The 24,189-nt window shown below is 36.0% G+C and overlaps 1 protein-coding gene across 1 annotated transcript; it reads right to left on the bottom strand.

The window, feature by feature from the left end:
• Nucleotides 1-248: 248 nt before the first annotated feature.
• tada2a (transcriptional adaptor 2A) lies at nt 249-17,102 on the bottom strand. The gene is made up of 16 exons (XM_081370142.1): nt 17,000-17,102; nt 16,761-16,879; nt 12,546-12,652; nt 12,382-12,441; nt 12,049-12,140; nt 10,002-10,165; nt 8,704-8,792; nt 8,533-8,605; nt 8,158-8,221; nt 6,713-6,756; nt 4,597-4,707; nt 4,185-4,256; nt 3,898-4,030; nt 2,102-2,145; nt 872-945; nt 249-765 (listed from the first exon to the last, which is right to left on the bottom strand). The coding sequence occupies exons 2-16, from the start codon at nt 16,783-16,785 to the stop codon at nt 580-582; spliced, it is 1,338 nt and encodes a 445-aa protein (XP_081226268.1). The 5' UTR covers nt 16,786-16,879; nt 17,000-17,102; the 3' UTR covers nt 249-579.
• Nucleotides 17,103-24,189: the final 7,087 nt, after the last annotated feature.

Raw genomic sequence — 24,189 nt, 5'->3', positions numbered from 1 at the left:
ATTTCTCCCTATTGATGTATACGTGTAGAGTTATTTTATAGTGCCGGGTATTGAATTGTCATAAAAAAAAAAAAATCACAATACATTTAATAGTATAAAAATTATTACATTTTCTTTAAGAAAAATATAATTTCTTATTTATTTGTTAAATTCGGCGTGAAATGTGATCCAGGCATGTTCCTCTAAGACTTTATGTAGATGTAGACTTAGATGTTCATCAAAAAAAAAAAAAAAATCAGACTTCAAAAAATGATTCGACAATTTTAAAGCCATGTAGATTAAATAGTAAATAAAATGTGTTAAATGTTACAGCGTTGTGTCATCAGATTCTCCTAGGCAACAAACAGCAGCAGTCTTTGTACACAACTATCAACTTATACAGTCCAGAACACAACAAAGAAGCACCCAGTCAGTCTTTCAATAACAAACAGGTGCAGATATGTGAGGAATTAATGACTTTGAACGAACTACATACAACCAGTACTCTTAAAATCTCTCATTGCTCATTCTCAACATGAATGATCTACAATGAGCATGATTCTTCATTTATCAGATGTCCTTGCAGCAGTTCAATCATCACTAAGCCTTATTGATGTAGCCCTCTTTGATAAGGAAATCGTAGATTTTGCGCGTCTTGTTGACATCTATCTTGATGAGCGATCGGGCCTGCGCCAGCCGTAGACCCCCCTGCCGCCGGCACTCGTTCAGCAGGGCCTGTTTGTACTCCAGATACGCTCCAGGCACCAGACGAACCACCTGACATAACTGAGAGAGATGATGACAGAATCGTTTAGGATCCATTATATCCCATCAATTAGGCAGATGTCTTCGAAATGAGCTTGTGCCAGAAGCAAAATCATGAGCTGCAAACCTCTTTCTCTCTCTCGTTGAGTTTCTCAGTGCCAGGCAGCCCAGTTAGGTTGAGAGGAGGTGCGCTTCTTCTGCCTGTGGATCAGAGGAGCCAAACATCAAGAGCTGACACTGTTAGCAACAGATGTGTCGCAATCATCTAATAAGAAATAATCAATAAAGCAATAAGCCACAATGGGCTGTGCATTACAGCAATTATACCACGGATTAATTAAACGTTGTGCTGCCTTTAACAACAATAATAATAACAACAATCAATCAATCTCAACTCTATTATTGTTATTAATAATGGTTCTTATCAATGTTGAATATAGTTTTTGCTGCTTAATAACCTTGTTGAAACCATGATAAAAAAAATTCAGGATTCTTCGATGAACAGGGAGTTCAAAAGAACAGCATTTATTATAATCTTATGTAATTTTAATAATGTTGAAATGTCAATTTTTATTTTTAAATCTTACTTACCCCAAACTTTAGAATGGTAGCGTATCAGTTTCTACAAAAATATTAAGCAGCACAACTGTTTTCAACATTGATAATAATAAAAATGTTTCTTGAGCAGCAAATCAGCATATTAGAATGATTTCTGAAGGATCATGTGACACTGAAGACTGATAATGCTAAAAATTTACAGATATATTATCATAGAAAAAACTAGTACATTTTTCTTTTTTTTACAATATTGCTGTTTTTACGGTATTTTTTAATCAAATAAGTGAGCAGAAGATACTTCTTCCAACAACATTGAAAATTCTTTAACTTTTAATGTTAAATTTTAACATTAAAGATCTAAACTTTTGACTGATGGTGTATAGCAATATCAAATACATTACATCTATCATTCAATAAATTAATTTCAAATAAACTAATGTCTGCTTAATCAGAAATATGCTTTGATTTCTCAACTTATCAGAATCAGCCAACGTTGTATGCAGTCAGAGTGTGATCAGATTCATATGCATTTAAATATGTAATATGTCCTAGTTGTGCACTCAAGTGACAAAAGGAGACAAAATGTGAAAGTATTAGAGGGAGAAAAACACAAAGAGATGTGAGTGGCTTCCTTTTTTGTTGAGCGCATTTACAGCAGTGCATCTCAGAGAAAAGATTAATGCGTTTGAGCCGGCGGCTTCACGGCTGAAGAGGACATCACAAAGATTGCAAAAAGAGACCTGAGTGGAAGAGAGGAGACATAGCGTGAAGGAAATGGAGGAAATAAGCAGCACTGTACCTGAGGTAGTGATAGTGGTGACCACAGGAGTGATTCCAGCGTCGCTGTGAGAGAGAAACACAGACAAAGCAAAAGATTCTCACACAAATGCTTCTGAAACATCTCTGAAAGATGGGCTGGGGCTCTTGGGGTTCTCAGCTAAATAAAATATAAATAGAGAGCCTGATTCATCATTCACTTTTACTTTGTCTACTTTTGCTGAATATCAGCTACCGCTGGAGCTACAAAAACACAAACAAACTGACAGCCAAAGCTGTTTGAATGAGAATACACCATGGACTAGTAGGCAGGTAGAGACATGAATCACATATGTGATACCAATAAAACAGCAGAAGAAAGAACACTAGAAATAAACAGCAGTGCCCTCATGGCAGCAATAAAATAGTACAACTGAGTATGAGTGATTGTTTCACACTGGAATGACAGTTATTATACATTTACAAGTGTGTTTTTGTATATATGTTTTATTTGTCTCATTCAATACTGTTGAAAAGTTTGGGGTCAGTAAGGTTTTTTGTTTGTTTGAAAGAAATATACTTTTATTCAGAAATGATGAATTAAACTGATCACAAGTGACAGTAAAACATTTATAATGTCGAAAAAAGATTTCTATTTTAATTAAATACTGTTGTTTTGAACTTTCTGTATCAACAATATTAAGCAGCACAACTGTTTTTAACATTGATAATAATAAGAAATGCTTCTTGAGCAGCAAATCAGCATATTAGAATGATTTCTGAAGGATCATGTGACACTGAAGACTGGAGTAATGATGCTGAAAATTCTGCTTTGCATCACAAGCTACGCATTCATTCAAAGTTGCGAATTGAACTAGTGTGCAAAATATTGTGAATAAAGGAGTTTCAATCTCGACCAAAATCGTCACTTCCAGGGAAAGTGCCGCAAAATATCTGCAATAAAAATGCAAGTTGCTGCAATCGAGAAAGCCGCTGTGGCTTTTTTTCCCCTCCATTTTAAAAGACTTGCGTCTTAGAGCGCGTAGACGAAACACAATAAAAGCCGTCATGTTATCTTGTGTTCAGATGATGGTGTTTGTGAACTCAATGGTAAGATGCTTCTAGGAGGGAACTAAACCAAATCATTCTGATGACAGACTTTGGTTCAGGCATTTCAGAATGATCATTTGAGATGATGTGCATGAAATTGGTCAGCTGGTTAGTCCAGTAATCCAATCACATCCACAGTTGAGGCAAAGTTTTTTGTTGAACGTTGAGAGATTTATTTGGTAATTGTGTGTCCTTTGTATTTTTTTGCGCTTATCTTCTAATCGGATGAAAAATGTATCCGACTCAATTGAGTGCTTACTTTTTATTATGCACATTTATAGAATTTATGCGCATTATGGCGTTTCCATCCAGCGTTTTTTAATGCAAAATCCCAAAATGCATATAAAAATAGGCAGATGGAATACATTAAAATATATAAATGTTGCCGTGGTCAGAATAAGAAACTTCTTTCAAAAACAATTAAAAATCTTACCGACCAGCATGATAATAAGAGAATAAAACAAGTACTTTGGTACAAAATTGATACTAAATTAAAACAAAATATAAACAGACAGGACAAAAATCTGATGTAAATAAATTTTGGATCGGTAGCAGAATAGTTTTTTATTATTTCTTAAAGAATACTGTTATAATAAGTAGCCCAGGATTAAGTTAATTTGGAGCTGAATGCATTGTAAAATAATTGTAATAATTACAATACTACATTTTAATAAAGTATTGCAATAAGTATAGAGAGTGAGTAAGGTGGCAGTAAGGAGGTGATCTTACATGGCAGCCTGTTTGTGCAGCCACTGTTGGCAAGCACGGGCATCGTGAATGTACTGCAGGACGTCACACAGCACGTTCCTCTTCCTGCGCTCGTCCTCTCGAGTGCGCTTCACTCTCTCATACACCTTAGCACCTGCAGTCCAGATGACACAGGTCAGATCAGATTGCAAATCTGACAAGCTAATATGGATCATATTTGGATGGATCTGTCATTTTTATGGTGAAATACTCTTGCTGTGTTGCTTTTGAATGAACTTCCTTTAGATTTACGCTACCGCCCATCTTACCACAGAAGGACTGAATTCCCTCTCTCCTGTACTCCTGCAGTCTGTGGACCTCCCTCCTCAGCTCAAACTCCACTGTCAACGAGAGAGAGAGAGACAGAGAGAGAGAGAGAGAGAGAGAGAGAGAGAGAGAGAGAGAGAGAGAGAAAGAGAAAGAGAGAAACAGCGCAGATGGATCTGTGAACTTTTCACCCTGGCTGATTCAGATACTGGGGCGGACAGACTGAACTCATGAATGACATGTGGGCTTGTTCATCTAACCCCAACTGTCCTGCACATGCTCATTAAACCACAAAACACAGGGCTAGACTGATCCTAGGTCAGCTGAGGAAGAAAACTAGAGAGTCTCGTAAGTATAGACCAAACTGATGACATCCTATACATCAAGTGTGCAAAAAGAGGATTAAATACTCACAGGCGTGACTCTCGATGAACTTGTCGTGCTCTATGGGTCCCACCACACGTGCAAAGCGCCTCATGACATCATAAAGGTCCTGCACTTCCTTGGGATAGCGCCTCTCCAGAACTGACAAAGCAAAAGATGCAAAAAATCAATCTGATGAAGTCGAGAAAACACAATGGCTTTGTTCAAAACCGTTTTAGCTACCTTGATGTCCACATAGGCAGCTACCTTGTAAGTCAGCATTTTAAATTGAATGGAAGCTTAAGTGATTGATTTGGAAAACTGCACCCTTACATGAAGAGCACAGAATTTTTTCAATGCAGTTTGACTAGTTTGTGTACTTCAGTGCGTTCGAGTCCTGCTGGGAAGTTTCTATTTATGAGTTAGGAAGTCTTAATTAGAAAGTCTGTTGCGTTCAAATGACTTTTGTTGGAGCAAGATGGCGATGTACCATTTCTGCATAAAATTCAGCAAGATTTTTTTATTCTACATCTACAAAATGATGTATGAAGAATGCGTATTGGGCCAGGTGTGTTTTTGCTTATGTTTTATTCAATTTATGAAGGTGCTGTAAATTGATTCGTTATATATTGTCTTGCAATGTACAATACTAAAGTTCTTCGTACATGCAACTTAGATAGTTTTATTGTTAATAGAAAAAAAACACACTAATTTGAACAAATTTACCGTCATTACAGACAGTAATTGAACATTGAACAATGTGTTCAATGTGCTTTCTCACTGACATGCCACCAACTCGGCAACTTAAGGTTTAAAGAAAATCCAGGTTTTCCCACTCGTTATTAGGACTTTGTGGTTTTGGAACAGAGCAAATCTGCTACATCAGAAAAACTGTGTTTGATTGGCTTTCTTTGAGAAGCAAATGCCAACAGCAATGTATCAAGAGTCCAGCTGTGCCAAGCGGCCCTGTGAAAGTCTCCCTGATGGTTCTTCACCCACCACTGAAGCTCAGCTCCCTTGGAAGGGGTTGAGTAAGCAGCACTATCAGCGATCAACCCTGCTGCTACTGAGCGAGAGCGATAGAAACAGAAAGCTGCTATGTGGGTGAGCGTGAGGTGTGATATTCTGCCTCCACTATGCTGTGATGTTACCGAGAAACACAAGCGCATACACACACCTCTGCCTGTCACTTATATATACTGTGTGTGTGTGTGTGTGTGTGTGTGTGTGTGTGTGTGTGTGTGTATATATATATATATATATATATATATATATATATATATATATATACACACACACACGTATATACATCACTAAAGATGTATCAAACTACAATATCAGTGCCCTCCATGCAGCAGTGGCTGATGGGATACGCGACTGGCTGGTGTGCGCACATCCAGGTCAAGCTGTCTTGCTCTTTTGAATCGGGGATAAACCAACACCGCTGCGAGCCATCAGGTCTTGGCCACTGCTTCCATTATCACTCGTAACACACACACACACATTTTCTTGCAGTCTCCATGACAACAAGGCTGCAGTTCCACGGTAGCTATCGCCTCGCTTTTGTCTTGAGAGTGCAGGGAGACGAGGAGGGCGTCTGGGAGCCGATAGATAAATAAAAACGACTTAAAGCTCTCCTTGCATCACAAAAACTCAATACGTCTCAGGAAAACACGCAAACCCGATTGGATTTCCCAGTTTGTTTCGCTGCATGAGGAGGAAATAATTGTATAAGAGTATTCCTATCGAAACCAGCTGGCCAACCGTAATGTCCAGTGGGAAATAGTCAGGGATGGGCTTCTATTTACTGAGAGAAACGACACAGTGCCCAGAGAGCCTGGATCAATAAAGACTCGAAAGATGCAATCTCCTTTGTCATTACATTCGAAATGTTCATTTCATGCCAAACTATTCATAGGGGAGCAATCACACCTGGCAAAAACAGCTCTGGGATCAGTGTTGATCTGGGATCGCAGTATTTCGGGCATTCATTGTAAACATTTCACACAGATGGCTCATGTAATTGGGGGTTAGGGAGAGTTATCTTATGGTAGATACTTCTGAACATTGCCTCACATACTGATCATATCAATGGAGGACAAGAGATGGCAAGAGCGTATGGTTAATATGATGCACAACAGCCTGAATTTAAAAAAAGAAGTCTTACTCTGAAACTTGCGTAGGTTGATTAGGCCATGGTCTCGAATGATCCTAAAAGACAACAATTTAAACATTACACAGTTGTAATCAAAATCATTCAACCCGCATTAGACTTTCAGCTGTGCAGTGAACAAATCAAACAAAAGTAATAGAAATAGCTCAACACAACAAATGTTTCAAGTAGTTTCCCCAAATTCAACTGAAAATGCAACTTTTAATGACTTCTGCAGTCTCAAAATTATTCAACTCTCTGAATAGAATCCCCCCGTAACTGTATATGATGGTGAAACTTCTGCTTTGCCATCACACGAATAAATTACATTGTAAAATAATATAGTAAAATACAAAACAGTATTTCACAATATTACTAGTTTTGATCAAATAAATGCAGCCAGAGCAGAAGAGACTTCTTCCAAAAACATTAAAGTCTAACCAACCCCAATATACATTATGATTTTTTTTTCAGTAATTAATCATATTTTTCATATAAATAATTGTAGATTTTAACATCATAATAAAATATATATTTTATTTGACTTATTCCTACTTTTAAAAGATGATATGAAAATGTGTCACGCTGCAGTTTTTGGCATCTTTGTATATTTCTTAGTGGTATAATTGTTTATTGTTATTATTAATAAATGCAATGCTGGTGTTGCCTTCATTTTATTAAAGCAACACGCAACTTTAGGCTGTGCATTAGTGACTTTACCATCATTAGGGAGCTTCACATTGTGCCTAGTGCCTAAAACACTTCTAAATACATTCTCTGTTATTGATTAAAGTGTCATGTACAGTATATTGTTCACAGCATTTACAGACACAAAGAACTAATTGCATTGGGAAGGCAATCCAATGTACTTAACCATGGTAAAATTACTGTAATGCACAGCCTTGGTTTGCTACTTTACTGGTTGCTTGGCATTATCAGCTGAGGGCTTTGTTTATTAAAAGCATCTCATTCGTAGTGTGTGTCTGGTGTGGTGGTCTCAGATGTTGTGTGGAAGCGGCGGGTCACTGGTCTGTTAGCCGCTCTGCAGGAGATCTCAGACGACAGCTGCGGCTCCAGTTCAGTACACAACTGAGGTCAAACTCGCCTCGCAGTCACACACATACCACAAGCCAGGGCTCATTAATGCTGATTTACTGTTACCACTAGAGCTGTTTGTGTGTTTGTGCTAAGAATCAGGCTAGCTGATCAGTTGCTTTGGATTAGGTTACATAATAAAACACCAGATAAATTCCAGGAATGTATTTCAGTGAGTTGTATGTGCATGTGATCATTTGATTCAATTCTTCAATTTGTAACAGTATAGCATATATTTTTGTTTTTACATTTTCTGTTTATTGAGAAACATACGTTTAAATGGAAATATAAATAATGCTTGAATTTTTTTTATATCATTTAATAGTCTAATGTGGCCCTCTAGTGGTTGTTCTATCAGTACTTACTTTTTTCTCCTCTGTCTCTCTTTCAGTCTGGAGTGATAAATATCCACTACTGCAACCTTGAGTGCTTTGAGAAAAACATACCACAAACATGGTAAAAAGAAATGAACAAGAACTCAGCTTTAACTACACTGTGATTTCATTAACATTGCAAAAATATAAATTAATACATGCAAATTCTGTCATTTTACTGAAATATATATTACTATAGCATTTTTGCGCAATCTTGCTGACCCCATACTTTTGAAATCTAGTATGTGTGTGTATATAGATAGATAGATAGATAGATAGATAGAGTGTATCAGCGCATTCCTGTGAGAAGCACAGTTTCATTTCAGTAAAATGAGAGAACTGATATTTCTGTATTGTTGCACTTACCATGAAGAATATCAGAGTCATCATCAACAAAGTCAATATCTTTCAAATCCCATTCAGCATAATTATCAAACTCCTAATTTTAGAGACAAAGAGAAAAGAGGGAGGTTGCTTTGAATAATGTATGAATGAATTTGTTCTCAACAGACAGCACATTAACTGTAGATCACTCACCTCCATGAAGTCTGCACGAGCCGGCATGTATCCAGCCATATCTCTAGACAGCTGAGAGTCGAATGAAGGCCTTGGAGGATCATCAGTGGCTGAAAGAGACAAGACACAACCCTTGGTCTCTGTGTGTTTGTTTGCCATCTTATAAGCCAAATGAAACAGATAAGCGTATCTAGTATTAGTCTGATACTAAGTCTGATAAATCAATGCCAGTATGGGCTGTTAAGCTATGAGACTTTTCACCAGCGCACAGTGTTTTATTAAATGTATTAAATGAGGATCAGGATGACATCAAAGAGTAAATATTACATTCAAAATCTCCATAAAAAGTTGTCAGTATCGATTTAAAACTTTTGGCCCTCTAGTTAAAAAACAAAACTGCATGTATTTTGTGGAAGAACATTGTTTTGGTTGTGCTTCGGCTCTGCGTGACTGTGCGGATAAATATGGTTCTTTATCATAACTTTAAAAAGTGAGAGAGATTAACCTACTGCTCATAAAACATTCACTACTAGGCTTAAGAAATAAAACCAGTTTAGATGGAAAGGATCTCAAGCTGACTAGCTGAAGACGTTACTGTAGCTTTACCCATTAATAGACACTGTACTTCCTTGAAAATAAATTCCAGCACAGCGTTACGACAACCATAATGAAATTAGCCTTAACAATAGATAATGCTTTACAATCCACTCTGTTAGTGAGCTGCATATGGCAATTTATCTGTTCAATGAAATATCTAACCTGTTGAGCGAGTAAAAAACATTGCTTATGCAATGTTTCAAATCCCTCAATTCTTGCCATTTCTAAAAAGCCAAGCCAATGTTGATCCTTGTTTATTACGAGTCATGTTCTCTTTTTGCCAGCAGACTCTCCTCTGTTCGGCGTTTGTTTAAAACTGGTGATTCCCCAGAGGTTCAAGATTTAGTTGCTCCATCTCAACCTTTCTCGCTCGTTGCGACAACAAACCCACGCCACCCCCACACCATACACAGGTTAAAGTAGCCGGAGAAACTTTTCTCTATTTACAGATATGACGAGAGACACATGGGAGAGTGACATTTGTACACAACAAATTCCCACAAAAACCATCATAAAATTTAAACACTTATAATAGGCTTACCATAGTGAATCAGGGTAAAGACAAAATCACGTTTTGGAATAAGGACTGATGATGTATTGACATTCGTATGTAGTGTACCTTTAATGGAATTTTACTGGACTGATTAGACTTTTAATTTGTTTATACCTTGTGTGTGTGCATATTTTAACACAACAGTAACTTGTTTCTGGTGCTCACTTACGCTTAAAAGGAATGGCAGTGTCTGCGGACCGGGACAGATGATCTTCCATCTGTCTGAGATTGAGCAGAGTGGAGGCGAACAGAGGATTGTTGATGAAGTTCTTCATATAGTGGCCTTCACACTCCTCTTTGGTCTTGGTGCGCATCTGGTAAGCCACATCCTGCCTGAAGAAGCAGAGAGGTCATTAAGTAGGCATGGGCATTGACACAAATTCGATTTGGATTCACAAGCTTGAAATTCAATTTGGTTCAATGCGGATTCATCTGAATATATCAGATACAGTACATCATTTGTTTCTCAAGGAAAAAAAATCTCTCAACAAAAGCTGTAAACTATATAGGGAACCTTGTCTGTTGGTAGGCTACATTCTTATAATATTAAAAGTTGACCACCAATTTGTATACAAACATTTAAATTGCACAGTTTAAATAGCACTTTTTATAATAATGATTTTATAACTTTTTATTGGCATATTCAAACATACATTAAATACTGAAGAAGAGTTTAAGTAAAAATATGATTATGTAATATGCTTATATTTATCAAAATGCTCCTCTCTAGAGTTAGTTTTTTTGTGCTAAGCTTGAGTTTTTGGTCACTGAATGGCTTTTCTGAGGAAAATGTCACGTTATGAGACATTGCTTACAAGCTGTTTTAAGCATGTCTTTCTGTGGTTTGATTGAGCGATTACATGAGAAGTGATACTGATTTTAATAAGTTGTACTGTATCTTTCAACATACTTTCTGATGTTCATTCATGTCTATTTTGTGCTATAACTACTGTCTGTAAGAATGACAGCTAGTGGTCGTACCTATACTGCTGTCCAAATTTAAAATATCGGAGATCGTTGTTTCCCCCGCCCCCTCCTCCTCAGACTCGACGCTTACACTGGTTGCCAGTTTGAGGATACGCAACAGGAACGAGCGCAATCGCCGAGGAGACTTACACACTGTAAGTTAATAGTTGATTTATTAGCGTTTTAATATGCTCTATTTCATATAGATTTTTAGATGGATACCGAGGCTTTTTAGGTTGTGTGGAATATGATCCAGCTTGCTTGCTCATTTTCAAGGCTGCAATACGCTGTGTTTCCTGTCAACTGGCATCCCGGGGTGTCGAAATACTATTGGGTGAACTGGCAGTGGGCGATATCACACAGACCAAAACAAAAACCGACTGACAACACGGAACGTGTAAAATAATAAGTAAAATAACTGGTTGTAGAAGTGTTTTTCAGAGAAACGAGTATGTGAACTCAGTATGTTTCCTAAATATCTACAAACATTTTATGGTATTTTTATGCTTTAGTAGAGTAAAAAAGTTACATACTGCACTTTTAAAGAGGAAGTGATTTGTGTACGCTTAGACTGAGGCGGCTACAGCAATCTGTCACGCCACCTTAAAGAGTGTGTATTTATTGTTTGAATTTGGTGATGAAACTGTCGAAATTTTTAAACAGAGTTCGCTTCATATCAAAAGTAACAAAGCACAAAGCATATTGCAATTATTTAGATGGAAGATGTGCTACAAATAATGTTTAGTGAGTTTTGTTCATGCATCAACTAAAAACAGCATGGACTAAAAAAATCAGTTCTGGGGATTAATTATAGATTTTAGAATTCAGCAAAATTAGAATCGATTAAAATCATAAAATCAATCATTTCAACCCAGCCCTAGTCATTAGCAGTGTTATTTTAGCATTATGTATAAACTATTATAGCATTTTGAATTAGATTTAACTTTCATTTTTTCAGTTTTCATTTTAATTTTCAGTTGTTATAATTTTGTAGTGTATTTTTCTATTTATCTTTCATTTACTTTTATTGCAGTTTCAGTAATTTCAGTACTTCAACTTTTTTTATTTTAGATATTTTCCACGGCAACATTTCTAATTTTCATTTAGACCATTTTAAAACAATTTTAACAGTTTTTATTAGTACTTAATAGTGTTAGTTAACAATAACAACACTGATCACACAATTTTATCTAAAATACCTAAATGAACCCTAGTAGAGTTGGAGATACAAGAAAAATAACAAGACTGACCAGTTGCCAAAACCACAGTCCATGACGGCCTCTAAAAGAGCCATCTCCTCCTGCGCGGTCCAGCCAGGCTCTAAAACAGGGAAATCTGAGGTCTAGAGCAAAGCAAATCATGTCACTTATGGACACAAGAGTGTACAGGATACAAGTTATGGGGAATGTAACATTTAAAACTTAAATTAAACATTTTTTTCTAAAAAAAAGATTAGAACATATATACGGTTTAACCAACATTTAAAAAACAACTAATAATTTATATCTTAAATCTAAATGTTTATTTACATTTGAACCTTTTATATTCAGTGTAATAAGTTTAATCCAAACTGCTCTCTTTACCATGATTTCATACTTGTGGTCACTCTCGTGCTTTTTATACTCATATCCTCTTGTAAAGCACTGCAACAGAAAGATCAAAATCATAAAGTACATAATAAATGAACAGTGAGAGTATGTGAGGTATGCAGTCAGACGGTAGTGGGACTCTCGATCCAGTGACCCACCTGCAGACACAGGAGGAAAGGTGACGGTCCACATTCAGCACACTTAATGTACGGCTCCACCAGATATGATGAACATCCACGACAGGGAGGCTTATCGAAAGGATCATCTGTATGATAAGATTCACAGAATGAACGAAGTTATCAACAGACCTATATCCTACATCTACCTGTACCTATAGCAGTAAAAATATGTACAAAAATAAATAAAAAACTATATATATATATATATATATATATGTGTGTGTGTGTGTGTGTGTGTATGCATGTATATATATATACAGTACCAGTCAAAAGTTTGGAAACATTACTATTTTTAATGTTTTTGAAAGAAGTCTCTTATGCTCATCAAGCCTGCAGTTAGAAAAAAAAAAAAAGTAATAATATGAAATATTATTACAATTTAAAATAATGGTTCTCTTTTTTAAAGGGGTCATATAATGGTACATGCACTTTTACAAGTTGATTGCACTGAAATGTCTGTTGGCAGTGCCTGTACACAACCATCCTATCATGATAAAAATCCATCCAGTGGTTTTGTTTTAATCTCCTTATATGTTTGACCATCTATGAAATCAAGCCGTTCGATATTGTGACGTCATAATATCCAACGCCCCTCCCGCGATTGCTGATTGACAGCCGTGTTTCAACACAAGACCCGCCCTGAGCGAGCTGTGACAGCCGTCATAGTAGTCCGCCATTGTTGTTATGCTGGAGTAGAATGGCGTCTAAGCAATTATGGTGTTCAGTTCTTAGATGTAATAAGGAACACAGCAGTCATTTGGATGTTCCTAAATCCGAGCCGTTGAAGATGCAGTGGCTGAGTTTTGTTTTTGAAGCGATATGCCCAAAGGATTGACGCGGGGATTCCCTCACGGGGATTCCCCACGATCGTCCATGCTTTCATGTTTGCGCGAATCATTTCACACCAGACAGCTTCACAAACGAGAAAAAACGGATCGGTATCAACGTGTTCCTGCTGAACCTCCAGAAGATGTGAGTGTAATGTTTTATTAACCTTTATATTAGTATTTATCAGTGGCGGCTGGTGATAATTATTTTGGGGGGGCGCATTTTTAAAATGCAATTGGGGGGGGGGGGGGGGGGGGGGGCAAAATACAAAGCAGAAACTAAAAAGCTATTTTGATCTCTTTTTATTTACATTTCAGACCAACAAAGTAGTAACAAAAAGCATGTTTCCTACTTGAACATAATGTTGCTCTCCTTTATACAGACCCTTTCCAAAAATTAGAATATCATGGAAAAGTTCAATTATTTTAGGAATTCTTCAATGTGAAACTAATTTTATAAAAAAAAAAGGCTGATTGCTTGCAAAGTGAGATATTATAAGCATTGATTTGTTATAATTTTGATGATTATGGCTTACAGCTTATGGAACCCACGAAATCAAATTTTTTGAAAATTAGAATATTACATGAAATCACACTGTAGTAGTTACACAGTAATCCCATGGTCATTGAACCAGGTTTTGGTTATTTTGGCAGTGTGGGCAGGTGAAAATCCTGCTGAAAATCATCTTCATCTTCATAAAGCATCTTCATAAAGCTTTTCTGCTGAAGGAAGCCTGACGTGCTCTAAATGTCCTGGTAGACGGCTGCATTGACTCTGGACTTCCAGGACATTAGAGCACTTCATGCTTCCTTCAGCAGAAAAGCTTTATGAATTGCATGGCATCTACTTTGTATTCTTCATAAAGCAATGTTCTATGCATTTGTCCCTGTCAAATAAATATTAAATAAATAAAACTCATGCTAACTTAGTGTTTAGCTAACTTAGTGAAGATTATTAGTACCAGACAAAAAGACGACGTACGTTATATGTAAAAAAACTGCACATTGAAACATATGTTTGCGATGTCTGCCATCATATTCCTGTCTCTCTTCAACGTCTCGTAAGTTAGCATGTGTTTGTTGTTGTAACGTGGCTGTTGTACAGTACTGCGAAGCCCACCGTGTCAGAGTTCATCTGCTGTCAGTCAATCCTGCATCACCATGGCGCACACACTTAACGTTACCATGCTTCGTCCTCTGTCACTTGCCTGCTGCTGGATGTGTAAATCTGGTTGTTCCGGTCCGAGATCCTTAATCTTTTTTTCTTCTTCAAGCGAAAGTATTGAGAAAGGGTTTTTTTGTAAATAAATAACAGAATTTGGATTGACTGCTGCCATTGCGTAATAAAAAGTGATCAGCGTAGACATTCTCTGGTAGTAGCAAGCAAGGTTGGTTATTTTCCGCCGGGAACAGTTGAATGACAGGTGACGAGAACCAATCAGATTGGATAAAATAACATGTATCCAATTATGATTGGCCAGGGACGCAACGACTTGCGCCCCGAGGAGGATCTTTAAGAAACCAATCAGAGACCAGCTTCAGGTCACATGCTGCCCGAGAATTTGTGTACTCACATAGACACCCATGTGTCCGGCGTCCCTCGCCCATGAAACGTATTGAAAAACATACGATTAAAGACAGTTTTTATTACATTCTGAGGCTCTTACTACAAGCCGGCACATGAGTAAACTATTATTATTTTTATTTTTTTCATTTTAATATAATGTTTTTACACATGTTAATTTCTGAAATGTTGATGGGGGCGGCGCCCCAGCGCCCCCTATGGACAAGCCGCCACTGGACTATTTATATTAATCTTTGCGAAATTTGCAAACCTTGCTGCAGGCTTCACGATGAATGCGTCTAAGGTTTACACTCAGGGTACATTACGGCATGTTTTCTATGTACGACATTCTCAATATATTTCATAATCCCACGTTTATAATGAACAACACGTGGTTATTGTGTTAGAAACGGTGTAAGCACAGAGCAGAGGGGCGGGGTGAGCAAAGCTCATTATCATTTAAAGACACATGCACTGAAACGGCGTGCTGAAAACAGAGCTGTTTTTGACCAGGTAAAATTAGTGTTTTCTTACAATACTAATGAGAATTTTTAATTAAAGTATATTACAAACTTTTAATTTAGACCCTAAAGAATCATATTTGCTTGTACAAAAATGGCATTATATGACCCCTTTAATATATTTTAAAATGTAATTTATTTTTGTGATGCAAAGCTGAATTTTCATCAGCAAGTACTCCAGTCTTTGGTGTCTTATGATCCTTCAGAAATCATTCTAATATGATGATTTGATACTCAGTTATTATCAATGATGGAAACTGTGGTGCTGTTTAATATATTTTTTTGGAATACTTTTTTCAGGATTCATTGATGAGTAAAACGTTAACAGCCTTTATTCATAAAAACAGCATTTATTCAAAATAAAAACATTTCTAACAATATAAATCGTTACCATCACCTTTTATCAATTTAACGCATCCTTGTTGAATTAAAGTACTAATTTCTTAAAAAAAAATAGTTATTGTTCCGAAACTTTTGAACGGTAGTGTATATTGTTACAAAAGATTTCTATTCTAAATAAACACAGTTCTTTTTAACTTTTTATTCATCAAATAATCCTGAAAAAAGTATCTCAGGTTATAAAAAAAATATTAAGCAGCACAACTGTCAAGGATCATAAGACACCAAAGACTGGAGTACTTGCTGATGAAATTTCAGCTTTGCATCACAAAAATAAATCACATTTTAAAGTATATTTAAAAAAAGAGAACCATTATTTTAAATTGTAACAATATTTCATAATATTACTGTTTTTTTTTTTTTTTAACTGCAGGCTTGATGAGCATAAGAGACTTATTTCAAAAACATTAAAAATAGTAATGTTTCCAAACTTTTGACTGGTATGTATATATATATATATATATATATATATATATATATATATATATATATATATATATATTACTTTTAGAATTTAATTTTACTTTTACATTTATTTTCAAATATAATTTTCATTTTAATGCACTAATTTTTTTTGTGTTAACGTTACAACTTATCTTGCAAGAACTGGGTATCACCATGGTACAGTGATGGAGTCAGATACCATGGTACACTAATACCTTGGTGGATGATTACTATATTCATAAAACATGGTATTTACATACCCCAAGGCATTTCAAACAATGTCATGGTACAAAACCACGGTATTGTCAGATACCAACAACAATGGCAGTAACTTACCACAGTCATTTTGATAACGAACGAACGGTTTCTTTTTCGTATAAACGTAGGTAGTTATATGCCCTCGATAAGAAGATTTGCTAAACAAGGTAACGTTACTTACTTCCAAAAGACGTCAGACGATCCATGCTGCAGATGAGGATGTCTGATCAGGAAAAATGTCCAACCTTCCTCTTCTTTGATGTCGTTTTTAGCGCAGTTGAGATGTTTATAGGTTTTTTTCTGTTGATGAATACAACTCAGCGGTTACAGGGATTGAGCCTCATTTTTAAAAAGGAATAAGTGAAAACAAAATGTATGTTGTATGTTAGAACCAGGTTAGAACTGAGAATGTAAACACACTTCTATGTCGTTCTATGCAGTTCAATGAACATCCCATGAGGAGGGGAAATGACTTTTTGCAACAGCACCCCCAGCGGCACCAGCGTGATACGTTACCTGAAACAGACTGCGTGCACGCGGCACTCATTTATTTCAGATGAGTCAAAAGGCCTTCTAGTAAGTCTTTCAGTGTAATCCCCCCCCCCCCCCACGTGTAACTGATGCTTTTTATCCCAAAAAACATACCGTAGCCTACTTACAGTCACCTTCAAGTGTGTACTAATCAAACTTATACTTTGAACTTGCAGGGTGTACAACACACACTAGTACAAACAGCATCCCAGATCGTTCAGCTTCATCACTATTCCATCAGAAGATCGTCGTAAGTAGGCCTACGTCGTTTTGATGGATATCTTGCTGATGGCAACCTTATAGCTGTATGTCAGTCTGTTATTTATATGTAGCCTATGCTTACACAATGTTTTCGAACTTTAACTTCTTAAATTATTAGATTTTAGTCATGTAAATTCCGTCACTGATTCCTGAGGGAATATTTATTCAGTCTCATTTAGTTTCTTTGTGTTCAGCAGAACAAAGAAATGTATACAGGTTTGGAACAACTTGAGGGTGAGTAAATGAAGACAGAATTTTCATTTCATTGAAAAATCCCTTTAACACTAAACTGCCAATAGTGTAATAAGCCACTGGGAGACCACATATAGTTGTCATTCACTGCATTGCATTAATAGAAAGACAGTTCACAAAGTATTTCAAGGTTTAATGCTGTTTATATGAGTTGACTGGGTTACAGCATATTTTAAAATGTTGAGAACTGATTTTCTTTCGTACCGCCACTTGTCCCATTTTATTCCCCCCCTTCAGTCACAAGTTCTTCTCCACCTTGAAAGGGGGGCCATGTTAACACCTAGTTGGATGCGAGTCATTGCAAGATGCTCGAGCTGAAATGGAACAGATAAGGTGCTTTTCATTACAAGTGTTTACAAATAAATAGCGACCAGACATGCACTTGAAATGACTAGGACATTTCTAAAAGCTAAAGTCATTATAGACAACAAACCAATAAATAAATGAGAATCTTACCATCATTCCAGTTCTCTGCATTAATGACTCCGACTCCGAACTGAATTCGACTCCTGTTGCAAACACAAAAAAAAACAAGTTAATTCAAAGACCATTCTTTGGAAAACAAGGGATCAGAAAGCAGATGTTTTGCAATTAGCATAGATTGCACACTGTAACATCTGCTTTTTAGCCTTTTGCTTATCCCACCATAAAGCCTTTAAACACTTGAGCACTGTTTGTAATACATGATGATACTATGGTGGTTTGTAGAGTAGCCTGCATCAGATTAATCTCTGAAGGCTCATTTACACAATGGATGATAACTATAACAATATAACAATAAAGATATAGTTCTAAACAAAATTCTAAACACAGAAATGATATATTGTTGTAATAACTTTCTTCAAAACGTTTTCTTTTCCAACTGTTGAACAATAAAAACATTGACAGTAATAAATATTAAACAGAATGTTATTATCCACTGGTGCGGATGCTAACACAGTTATCTTTATAGCTGGAGTGAACAGGCCTTAATGCATCTCTTTCAATGAATTTTGAAAGGCTTACCTGGCTAGGTATTGATTGTACCCAGTCGTCTCAGGGATACAGCTTGAGGTCATGCGAAAGGTTTCGTCTCCAATCACCACCACCCCACCACGGCCATATGGATTATGTGTACATTGTACAGATACCTTCAATGAAACACAAACATACAAAGCCCTTCAATTTACAGCAGCCTATGGAATTTGGTTTGTTTTCAGTACTTACGCACTAACTATAATGACAATAAATAATAGATAATGTATACATAACACAAAGACACATTTAAGAACTTTTAGAAGCAGAAAGTAAAATTTTATAAAGTTAAAAAACGTTGATTAAAAGTAGATATTTAAAAATGAATTACTCTATGATTTCCAAAACTTGTGTTGCTCTTAATATTTGAGGCCCTATTATTACAGACTACAATTTTTGTGCTTGCAATGACATCATCCAAGACATCATAGACAAAATAAATAAATAAACTAAGCAATTTCAATAAGGAATCACACCATCGGTGCTCAGGCCCTAAAGAAAAGATAAAAAAAATAAAATAGGAGCCTTAAATATAAACGTCATCCGAAGATGACAGGTGGTTACAGTGGATGTCCAGTCATAGCTGATTTTGTAAAGCGTGGATGAACCGCTATGTGATATTTACCACAATATGACTAACCTCTTACGTCTTGACTTAAACAAAACTGCTTCATAACAATAGTCATCATCACTTTAATCATTACCCAGAGACTTAAAACTATGCAGTTAACTCAGCAGCATTCAAGGTCATGCATATGCCACACTGAAGTCATCTAACAGTAAAATACCGTTCATTTCCTACATGCATTTAAGAACAGATTTGCAATAGGCCTTCCTCCTCCAATTTTGAAAAAACAAACAAATTTGTAAGCTTACAAATCTAATTTGGTTGAAATTCAAATTTTACCTTTGCATTGCGGTCATTTGCAGAGGCCATTTTTCTGTTTGACTTATCTGCTTGATACGTATGACGTTACACGTTACGTTGTGTGTGACATCAAGTCGTACAAATTGAACTTGCGATTCTCTCATCAACATATTATATTATATACATTGTTTTACAATACATAGGAAATTAGTGTTATCTTTTCATATTCTAATGACATTAAATGAATAAGAAGTATTTGTCGTTGTGTTTTCTCCTACCTTCTGCGACAAGTGGTATAACTGGAAGTTCTCATAGCAGGATCTGGACAGCCTTCCATTTCCGAAACGAAATTTGTTTTTCTCTTGTAACTTTTCTGAAAAGTTCACTCACTTCTATAAAAAGTTCACTTAATTTACTTCCATTCCGGACTGAAATTCGCTTCATGCCGGTCTCTTCCTCCGCTTCTCCTTATGCTGTGGAATAGAAGGCAACACAAGGAAACATTCCTTGATCACCCATCCCTTCCTGTATAATCAAACACTGTGATATTAACAGAATAAATAATTTTGCTTGAAATATGCCCTGCACTCTTTCAATCAATAATACTGACATTCCAGCGAACAGCAGATGGCTTCATCAGAGAATGTTAGGCTGGGTCTCTTACATTTTCGATTTCTGTACCTCTGTCAAAAACTGTTTGTTGCATATTTGCATTTATGGTTTTGACTGACAAATAAAGTGATCCATTCCTGCTGACTTGTTATGATCAGTTATGTAAGTAAACAAACTGTGCAATGTGCAGATCTTTTCAGGTAAGAGTTCAATTAAATTGACAGTAGACCCATGTTGCTGAGTTACTTCTGAAAGAGGTCATGGATAGAGCGATCAAATTTTCTTTGAGGTTTTGACATATAAGAGGTCATCATACTTTAAGTTTCAAAACTGAAAACTTTCATGCGCTCAACAGACATGCTTTAGATTTATAATTCTATAATAAACACTTTTTATGATTTGTTAATCTTGAGAGGTGTAATTGTAAAAACGTGCTAATAGTTTTCGAGAGAGTTCCACATGTAATACTGATTTCATATGCAAAGATGTTAGCCAATCACAGCAGTGGGCATTTACACTGAAGTCTCACAGCAGACACGCCCCTTCAAGCTAAAATCAGGGTAGGAAAAATGCCTTTTATTTCTAAATTATGACAATTTGTTATGTAAAAAAAAAACTAACATTATACAGTAAGTGCACCCCAGGTGTATTGTGTTAGTTTTGCTAAATCATCTGCTGAAGTCTATTGCAGAGATATTCATTCATGCCTCTAACTACAGTTGTAGATGCACAGTCAACTTGCTCTCCAGTGTTCACGGACGGGCTTTGAAACAGCCCATAGAAACCACCACTGAGGAGGCCTCATGCTTATGTCTCTATGCAACTGAGCTTCTCAAATCCACCACACACCAAAACTACCATGACTTTTATGTTTTGAAAAAACATTTAGAAGCAAATACAAGTAATCTTGAGCAAATTATATTGTAGGACTGCAAATATGTTTGCAAAAACCTGTAATGCTTGATCCATGTAGCACATTCACTGTTTTCCACATCTAAGCCTGTCATTCCATCATCCTTCCACTAGAGGTCACTGTCCATAAATTCTGACTATGTTCACTCATCATTACTTCACTTTTACTCAATTTCCTGCATCTGATTCACTCACGATTTTCTGCATTACAGACAGTTTATTTTGCTGCCACTCTGAACTTTATCAAAGACCCTTTCAAGAGAAGTCTGTTCACTCAGCGGCCATATTTGCAATGCCTCTGGCAGCTAATTAGGGCATCCCAGAGCCATAGAGAGAAAGAGTTGAACCCATAGAAGAACATGACAGCCAGCGTATGTTTTGGAACTATTGGGGCTTACATGAACCACGTGACAGCCATAGCGGCGACATCAAAGAGTGTCGCAACTCTTTCTCTCTATGGCTCTGGGGCATCCAGGACCAGTTCCTATCTATTTGAATGGGGGAATCCTGATATCTCAAAATCTGCTTTCCAAACTCACTAATAAATAACATATTTCAAATCAGCATTAAAATCTGACATGAACTGTCCCATAAATGTTGTTTCTTATGCTTAAATAGTGTTAAAAAGCTTATTTTTCAGGCTAGACCAGCCAATGGAGATTGGCTCTTTTATTTAGATGGCGGGAAGTATTACGCCATATTGTGCTCTGTAGTTTCACCTATTCATAAGTAACAGGAGAGCACCGTCTTTTTATATGTCTTTGACTGTATGTATCAGTTCATGCTTTTTCAATAATGAATGACAGCATGTATTGTCACTTTTACTATTTATTTATAAATGTACGCATTTTAGACAGCATAGACAGTTAGAGTTATAGATAAATAGTTTGTAAAGCTTAGAACTTTTAGAACTACAGCTTATAGAAATAGAGTAGGCCTACATATTTTAAGCTACATTAAGTTTAGTTTTTTCTTCCTAATTGTGAATTTGATACATTCTCCCCCATCTCTTTGGCTTTTTCTTCTTTCCCTTTGGATACACACGCTTCTCTTTTTCATAGCGTTCATCTCCATTCATCAGCTCATGGCCGTTGTCTCCCATGCCATCGGATGCCAAGAATCCTGCACAGATCCCCACATCAAGGTACATCAAGCCTTTTTGTTATTGAGTCTTTGATATAAATCATCAATATAAAGTGTTTTATGTTGCATTTTGATAGTTTGGACTTTTTGAGACATTTCTCACCATCTGTGAACGTTAGGCTGTCGGTACTCATATCATCTGTGTTTGTGGTGAAGCCTGCAGCTGCACTGATTTGTCCATTCACAGCAAATGAATCCTGCACTTGACCAGCAGCTGAGGAAACATGAAACAAATGGAAACAATACATACCACAAGAACACTTATAGTACACACAATAGTTGTATAGCATTTAATATTAATTGTTAATATACTTTAATATTTCAAGTTGTATAAATTAACATTAAATATATAACAATATATTTATAAATTAACTTAATTCAAGATTACTTAAATTAAATATTAATATATTAAATATCTTATTTTAAAACGAGATATATATATATATATATATATATATATATATATATAATATATATAAAGATTTGACATTTGATATTAGAATGATGAATGTGACACTAAAAACTGGAGTAATGGCTGATGAAAATTCAGCTCTGCATTACAGAAATACATTCTTTTTTAAAGTATATTAAAATAGAAACCATTATTTTTTATTTGTAATAATATTTCACAATATTATTTTTTTTTCTGTGTTTTTGATCAAATAAATTTAGGCTTGGTGAACATAAGAGACTTCTTTCAAAAGTTTTAAATGGTTTAATATATTTAATATATTAATATTTACTTTGAAAGAGAGAGAGAGAGAGAGAATATTAATTATTGAATACTTACCAGTGTGATTCTGCCCAGTAACTCTTACCCTACAAATGATTGTGAAAAAAAAAAAAAAATCGAATTACACTTGAATATACAGGTGAAACTCGAAAATTTTTAATATCGTGCAAAAGTTCATGTATTTCAGTAATTCAAATTAAAAGGTGAAACTAATGTATATAACTATATACATATGCATGATTATACTTTTCAGAGGGCTGACATTTCTGTATTTAAAATCCTTTTTTTTATATTGATTTCATGTAATCAAATTTTCTGAGATTTTGAATTTGGGGTTTTCATAAGCTGTAAGCCATAATCATAAAAATTATAACTTTTGCACGATATTGCACGATAACTGAACGTCTACTACAGCATGTGTATCTGTGTCAGGTAAATGTCAAAGGTTTACCCATGATATGAGTCGGTCACAAACGGAGTGCACCTCGTTAAGGGAAAGGATTCGTTTTCATAAACCACTTCAGCATTAAACCCGAACTGGTCATCCTGACACTGGATTGAAATCTGCAGAGTAATAACACATTGTCTATAGCGTTCAAGCAAAAATGTAAGAGTTCTCTATTATCATAAATTATACGCACTGTATCAGTGTCTTCACATTGAACTGGGATCTGAAAAGAAAACAATAGAGATAAATGAGTAAAACCCTGTGATTACTTATTACTAAAACATTTCGTAAGAATGACCTTAGCACTCCAAAATTCATGTTAAACTATCCAGAAGCCACCGCGGTCCTCCTCCATTACACATATTTGTCTTGCAAATGACTTCCACACTTTTAAACTAACTAGACAGTGGTCAAACATAGTTTCTTTTTTCACCACTCTTCCACATGATGATGATGATAACATCATGTTTTGCAAAACAAACAGAAACTTGCGGCCTGCCCACAACAGCTAGACTCATAGGCTAACGCTAACCCGGTTTCACACACTACCAAAAACCACCAACACACCCTTCCACTATATAAAGGAAGTTCATCTTCACAGTATTGTAGGATTCGGATTCGGCTTTACTTCGCATCGAAAATATGTTCTTATTCTGCAATTTGTGCATAAGAAATTTCACATAAAATACCCTTTGTTTCGCATGTGCCATAGCGGAACTGTTACCTCCTCAACTCTTAAATTCACGTGGCATCCGGGTTACTCTCAGCAGAGAACACTCATCGACACTCACTCACTCAGCAGAGAACACTGATGCTGAGTCATATTATTCTCGTTT

The sequence above is a fragment of the Scardinius erythrophthalmus genome, assembly GCF_964197995.2.
Source record: "Scardinius erythrophthalmus genome assembly, chromosome: 7".
In the NCBI taxonomy this organism is placed as follows: Eukaryota; Metazoa; Chordata; class Actinopteri; order Cypriniformes; family Leuciscidae; genus Scardinius; species Scardinius erythrophthalmus.
This window is presented reverse-complemented; position numbering and strand designations above follow the sequence as displayed.